The following is a 7,222-nucleotide window of genomic DNA, read 5'->3' as shown; positions in this document are numbered from 1 at the left end:
CTTTTTAAGCAATTTCTCACTTACATCACAGTACAGCTATACAGTAAGGGGAGGGGGGGTTAGTGGTGCATAGTGGCTGCTTAGAAGATGAGTTGGGGTCAAAGGTCAGCGTCAAGGGCAGCAATGGTGCGCAGGGGCGGGCAGCGAGTGCGGCGTTGGTGCGTATGAGCGGGCGGCAAGGGAGAGGGCTGCGAGGGAGAGGGCGGCGAGGGCGGGCAGCGGCGAGGGGGACGGCGGGTAGCGACTGCGGGCCATCCAACGCCGCTTGCGGCTTTAATTACAGTTACATTTCCTTATCATCCAAAGAAGACATTTATTAATTATTAACCGTATTTTCCAGAGTATAAGTCGCTGTTTCTTTCACAGTTTAACCAGGGGTGCGACTTATACTCAGTGACTTTTTATTTGTTGTTTCCTCTAACAATCACTAGAGGGCGCTGGATCAGAATTATTTGCCACTGACAGCAGCAGTAGAAGAAGTGTCGTCCAAAACAAACATAGTTTTCCTCTTAAACTTTGATATTTTTCTTATACAGATCAAAAGGTTAGTATTTATTTATTTATTTATTTTAGTTAAACTGAAATGTTCTGAAATGTCAGACTTTTCTCCTAAAAGTGCGACTTATACTCCACTTATATATGGTTTTCTTCTTCTTGATTATTCATTTTTTGCTTTTTGTGACTTATAGTCCGAAAAAAGGGCAACTAATTGGAAATCTCAGGTACATTTTCTATTTTTTTTCAGATATTTTTTTTTCTCATACACTTTCCTTGTTGTGTTTGTGAGGAACAATAAAAAGGTTTTAGGGAGAAGTTTCATCCAGCTGGATTTCAGGTCGGCTCGGCTGGAATCTGCTCTCAGGTGGGGGCGTGTCCGTCTGCTAGTTGCTCGCCTCGTGACAGCGACAGGCGGGACTTTCATGGAGAAACGCAGAGTTACCGCGATTTTATGACAACACTGGTGGTTGTTGTAGTAAACTCATGTCAGACCCCCTCCCAAAATAAAATTCCTCCATGTGGGATTTCTAACAGCGGACAGATACTTTTCGCTCCGCCCCCTCACTCCAGGTAAACTGCTCTGCCTTAAGCCGTCGGATCAAAGTTTGTTTTACGTCTTATTTATTAAAATAAAAGATTGATTTTGCCCAAAAACTACAAATAAGGGCTGTATTCTCCCTTTTAGTCAATACAATATCAGTTACGGAACATAAAAAAAGGTTAAAGTTCATTTTAGACGGAGTTTTATCACGTTGATCTCACAGCTGCACAGCAGCGTCGGTTCCAGAGGGTTAATAAAAATAAAAAAAACTTGTTATTTTTTTGGAACGTACTTTCTGCAGAGTTCATTAGAAATACACCTCTGATTGTTGGCGTGGAAGTAAGCCTCCACCGATATCCCATCATCCCTTTGTTTACACTTACAGCATACAGCCCCTCACAAACCCAACCTAAAAACAGTTTAGACCCAGATTCCAGCTCAGACGAGGAAAACAAAGACGTTCATGGATCGATTTGTTTGCAAGTGGATGCCACAGAAAGGGGCGGAGCATAGAGACTGCATCACAAAAGAGTTTTTTTTCAAGCAGTATTTTTTCATCTGTTCCTGATTTGAATAAAGAAATGCGATTTGAATCCACATTTTCTTTATGTGTCCTCCATCTTGGGAAGAATTGAACACGTTAAAAACACCAAACACTATTTTCATCGGTCATTTCAGTCAGTAAGATGATGTCATCAGACATACTACCTGCATTTTGACGTCTGTAACTCATTTTTGATATATTTGTTTATTTGAAAACCAAGAAAAGTGAGAAAATCCCACTTTAACTATTGACTTTGTAGAAAAATAAAGATTGAAGTTGTTTTTTATCATGAGAAAAGTGACATTGGTGAAACACAAATATGATATAGTGCAGAAAGCATTCCGATCACACCCTTCAAATCTTCAGTTCGAGTCTCGTTTCGTTTCCTTAGAGACTTCACTTTGTTTACTTGAAGCGAGCGTTCGCCCCGGAGTGAAGTCTGCTCGGTTTCAAAGCAATAACCAAAACAACATGTTGTTTATGCCTTGTCCTGTTAGCGTGAGTCAAACTGCTGCTTTCCTCTTTCTCCCCTGCAGGGAAACTCACAGACTTGACAGAGCAGATAGATGCTGCCCTTCACAGAGGTACTTTATCCACACGTCTCTCTGAAACAATGTAAATTCTGCCCACTCCTCCGTTTTGTTTATTCTGCGATCCATACTGGAGCGTAGCTTTTCCGAAGTGAGTCATTGATTGAACTTTGTGTTGCGCCCTTTTTCTTTTTCTCAAGGAGAGCTTCATGCTGCCAAAGCACTTCTTGTCCAAATGAAATACTACACAAACATTGAAGAGAAGGTGAAGGAAAAGCTCTCTGAATTCATGTAAGGACTCTTTTAATGCTGTATTCATAGTTGCTTTGAAACCTTTGTACCCAATTGTGCAAATGATGTCAATAAATGAGATTTACTTGGATTGTCTGTAATATATATATTTGTTTTTCTCTAAATATATAAATAAATGCATGTTTTTTTTGTGGGACACCCTGAGCTCCCCCTCAGTTCATCAGGTTACCTTTAGGTGGAGACATAGCACCTTGACAGTCCTGCAGGAAAGCTCTGCATGTTGCACAAACAGGATATGGACCGGATCAGAGGGAGGCCCTTAATTGAGGCGGACACGATGGTGAATTATTAATCCTAGCTTCATATGTAGCTTTAATGCTATGATAATCAGGAGAACCCCACTGAATGAAGATTAATCAATGAGCATCTGTGATCTCTAACTCATGAATGGATGTATGGTTGGCCCGGTGCAGCCGTGCCTGCAGCACACTGATAGATGCATCTTAATGTGAGTTTTCTAATCCCCCATCGTTTAATTTCTGCATGTTTTTCCTCAAAAGTCGGAAAATGATCACGGTCTCTATTCACTCAGCCCAAGTTATGGAGAATATATTTAAAGCATAAAAGTGGGGAGATTGACTCAGTGATGATAGAAATAAATCATATCAATCTTATTTAATGAGGGAAACATATCTTATGCTTTAGGCGTGAAGCTGCCCTTACAGATGGATACGGCAGGCGAAAAATGGTCAGACTTGTACGTGTCAAGCGGGTGGCCCGCAGCAGGGGTGTTAAACTCAATCGTAAAGAGGCCAAAATACAACTTAGGTCCAAAACACACCTAAAAAAAACAAAAAAGAAATGTAGGTTAGCCAAAAAAACTAGCATGAAGCTAAAATAATAGCTAAACTCAAAAACAAACTTAAAAAAACGTTAAAAAAAAAGGTTAAATTAGCCAAAACAGCTAGCGTGTGAATATTAGCCTAACTTCAGAACAACATAAAAAAAAACAAAAAAACAACCCTAAATTAGCTTAAACAGTTAGCATGTAGCTGAAATATTAGCTAAACTCCAAAACAGCCTAAAAAATCTTAGTAAATGCCAAAATAGTCTAAAAAGCTAGCAGAATGCTATTTTTAAAAACTTTAAAACTGTAACTTTATAATCAATTAATAAATTTGACAAATCTAAATTAAGTAAATGCTAATTAAGTAATCCTTACTTAAAAAATCCTTTTATTTTTCTTTTTTAAGTTTTGTTGTTGCAATGCTGGGTTTTGTTATTTTAGTTTGGGGTTTGGTAGTCTTAGTTTGCTGGCTTTGTTTATTTGTTCTCTTTAGGTAGTTTTGGTTTGGAGCTGCTGACTCTGACGGTCGACATGGTTGGGTCAGCAGTCTCCATGACTTATTTATGTTTGTCCGAGGAGCCACCATGGAGAGATAAAAGAGCCACATGTGGTTCTGAAGCTGCAGGTTGTAGACCCGTGTCATAGAACTATATGTGTAGGTTGAAACTGGCCCATAACATAATACAAGTTTCTAGAGTTAATCATTTCAAAATTGAAAAATAGGTCAAGCAAATCAACTTCAGAGATGTGGATGTAAAACTCTAAACCGCCTCAGTAAAGTTCAAGTAAAACAATAACCTTTGTTTTATTTATCATTCTCTTGGGGTAATTTTTACAGTTAGAGGCTTACTTATCATTTTAAAGGCCTAGAGACTCACAGAAAAAAATAATAAAACCAACATTTCTGTGAATAAGGAAGTCTAATGAGATAACCAAGATATTGCAAAAAATGGATGATGGGTTATTGGTTTTAGTGTACATTAAAGCTGATTTTGTTGCTTAATTTGGAGTTTAGCTAACATTTTGGTATATTATGCTATTTTTTTTTTTGCAAATTTAAACACGTTTCCAGTTTTTGCGTAATTTTGAGTTTTGCTAACATTTTTGCATTATGCTATTTATTTTTAGTTGCTAATTTAGACATGTTTCCAGTTTTTTTTGGTTAATTTGGAGTTTGGCTAAACTTTTAGCATTATGCTAGCTGCCATTGACTAATTTAGCTGTCTTTCTAGTTCTTTGCTTAATTTGGAGTTAAGCTAACATTTTAGTATTTTGCTAGCTGTTGTTGGCTAATTTAGACATTTTCCAGTTATTTGGCTAATTTGCCATGAAGCTAATATTTTAGCTGTCTTTGGCTAATTTAGAGATGTTTCCAGTTTTTTGCTTAATTTGGAGTTAAGCTAACATTTTAGTATCATGCTTGCCGTCTTTGGCTAATTCAGACATGTTTCTTGATTTTTTTTGATGATTTGATTTGACTTGATTTTTTTTGGCTAAATTTGCTATGTAGCTAATATTTTTAGCAAGCTTTTAGCTTAGCATTTTCAGCTAACAGCTCTGGCGTCTTTAGCGGTCACATTCAGTTGACAGCATTCACACTTGCATTATCACAGGTAATGCTATACATCTAGTTCACACTTGATGATAAACATTGAGGGAAACATTTTTATCATTCTGTCTGGAATTCTATGACATCAAGTCTTTTATATATATCAGAATAGAGCTGTGGAAGAAAAAGCCTGGAGCAAGATTCACAGATTTGCACCACGTCGACACCACGCCTCTTCTAAGTACATGTGCTAGGATCGGGTAGTGACTCTGGTGTGTGAACACCATATGCTAAAAGCGTGCTCAAGAACCCACATTCAGCGTGTTATTGAACGCACATCATATTCACACACATGTACACATTCACCACTGTACTCTTTAGTGTCCGTCTCTCTCACTTATTCCAAGCACAACACGCCACCAGCATGTTCCACTTTAACACATCTTGACTGGCTGTTTATTAAGTGGAGAAAACAATGTCATGTGTCTGAGGCAGTTTGTGGTATTTTACACTTTGGAGAAGCAGTTCTTTTAACACACTCGGATGGGTTGTGAATTAAATGTGGCTTCTCCCAGCACGAGAAGACTTAACAGACCTATTTATTATTCATGTCGTAATCGGAAGGCATCTACGGTGGCTTTAGATTAATGAGAAAATGTGATTAACCAACACTTGGGCCGCTGCTGTCGCTCCTCTTTGAAATTGAGTCTGAAAGAGACAAAATGAAGAAAAAGTCACTACAGACGAGCTGGGAAATTGACTTGGACGGGAGAGCTTGGCACAAGAGCAAAGTCAGCGTGGCATCCACTCAGCTACTGGATTGTTGAAGTCAACATCAGACAAATAACACAAACTGCAGCTGCAGCTGGGATGTCTGAGGTTAATGGATACAAGGGAGATTGATAATAATTATATATTTAGCCTTTCCAACTGCATCAGTAGTTTGACTCTGGCATATTTTCTGGCATCAAAGTGAAACCTGGACCCACAACGAATGGATTTTCAATATTGCCCTGAAAGTTGAAGAACTTTATACCTAATTTCTACAACCCAGTAGGAGAGATTAGACTTGAAGTCAACCATGGTGGAACTCCCCAGGTCTTGGTCTCACAAACCGCCTCCTTTAGGTTCACCGGTAAGCAGAGACATTTATCAAACACAGGTGAAAGCACGCTGAGAGGTTTGATTTGCACGAGGGTCCACTTTTTGGACGGTCAGTTTCTGGAAGCTCAGTTGAACTCTATTTGGATTAAACAAGAGAATCTTGGTCTGCTTTAGCTCAATTTACCGGTCGAGCTTCGTTCCAGTACTCACCTGTGATCATGAACTCTGGGTCATGACCGAAAGAACAAGACCCCGACTACAAGCGGCTGAAATGAACGTCCCCGTAGGGTGGCTGGCGCTCCCTTAGAGATAGGGTGAGAAGCTTGGTCACCTGGAGGGACTTCGGAGTAGAGTCGCTTCTTCTCCACATCCAGAGGAGCCAATTGAGGTGACTCGGGCATCTGGTCTGGATGCCTCCCGGAATAGGTGTTCCAGGCATGTCCCACTGGTCGGAGGCCCCAGGGAAGACCCTGGAAACTCTGGAGAGACTATGTATCTCGGCTGGTCTGGGAACGCCTTGGGGTCCCCCAGAGGAGCTGAAGGAAGTGGGCGGGGAGAGGAAAGTCTGGGCATCTTTGCTTAGACTGCTGCCCCCATGACCCGGTCCCAGAGGAGTGGAAGAAGATGGATGATCATCATCTCATGCGGGGGAACAGGGTCCTTACAATTAAAGCATAAAAAGTGCTTACAATTTACAATAAATATAAACAGTCTAGTTGCTTAAGGTCACAAGTTCACAAAGTTTAAAGTGTCAGTGTGTGGCAAAAGTGTTCCGAGTGTAAACATTTCTTTGTAGAAATTGCACAGAATTGTGACATCTCCTGTTTGGAAACAGCCGAGGTAAAACAGAGTTGTTGTGTGGTGGGGATAGGTGGGAGTCTGTTAGGTTTAATCAACCTGAAACATTTCTCTGTGACTGCAAGAAGGACAAGAGAGGGATTATTTCAAAACACTTGCAAGGAGAACAGACAGAGATAGTGCAGACCTTCTCTTCTCTGAAGTCCTCTCTGTCCGAGCCCTTCCTTTTATTCAGTTCGGGGTGTTCCCTAGATACAATAGGACTGAAGCTACGAAGGTAGGGGGAAAAACAGCTGGAAACCGGTTTTTACTATCTCTGTCAGAATCTCTATCTTACCGTACAGGAGGGTTGACACCGGTTTCATCAAGTTCCTGCTTTGTATCAGCGTCTCACAACCTTCAGTTGAGGCTCGGCTCCAGTTTCTTGATTTTTAAGCTGTATACAACGTCAAGCAAGAAGAGTAAAGATAGAGAAGTTAAAATCACTCAGGGCAAATATTTAATAAATGTATGTAGAACTCTATCAGAGTCCATGAAGACAGGTATTAGAGGTATTAGG

The 7,222-nt window shown here is 40.1% G+C and overlaps 1 protein-coding gene and 1 long non-coding RNA gene across 2 annotated transcripts in view; one reads left to right on the top strand and one right to left on the bottom strand.

Moving 5' to 3' along the window:
• hscb (HscB mitochondrial iron-sulfur cluster cochaperone) overlaps positions 1–2,505 on the top strand; it is a gene marked incomplete in the record, with an annotated part of 10,397 nt that extends 7,892 nt beyond the window's left edge. The window contains 2 exon segments of the mRNA XM_024274890.2: positions 2,120–2,167; positions 2,314–2,505. Of these exon segments, the coding sequence (XP_024130658.1) occupies positions 2,120–2,167; positions 2,314–2,408 (143 nt within the window).
• A 2,190-nt stretch (positions 2,506–4,695) lies between these two features.
• LOC112148095 lies at positions 4,696–6,330 on the bottom strand. Its single transcript, XR_002919580.2, has 2 exons — positions 6,197–6,330; positions 4,696–5,469 (listed from the first exon to the last, which is right to left on the bottom strand). It is a non-coding gene; the product is annotated as an uncharacterized LOC112148095 (long non-coding RNA).
• Positions 6,331–7,222: the final 892 nt, after the last annotated feature.

Source organism: Oryzias melastigma, linkage group LG9, assembly GCF_002922805.2.
Source record: "Oryzias melastigma strain HK-1 linkage group LG9, ASM292280v2, whole genome shotgun sequence".
NCBI classification, from domain to species: Eukaryota; Metazoa; Chordata; class Actinopteri; order Beloniformes; family Adrianichthyidae; genus Oryzias; species Oryzias melastigma.
Note: the sequence above shows the minus strand (reverse complement) of the source record. Positions and strands in the feature narration are given on the sequence as shown.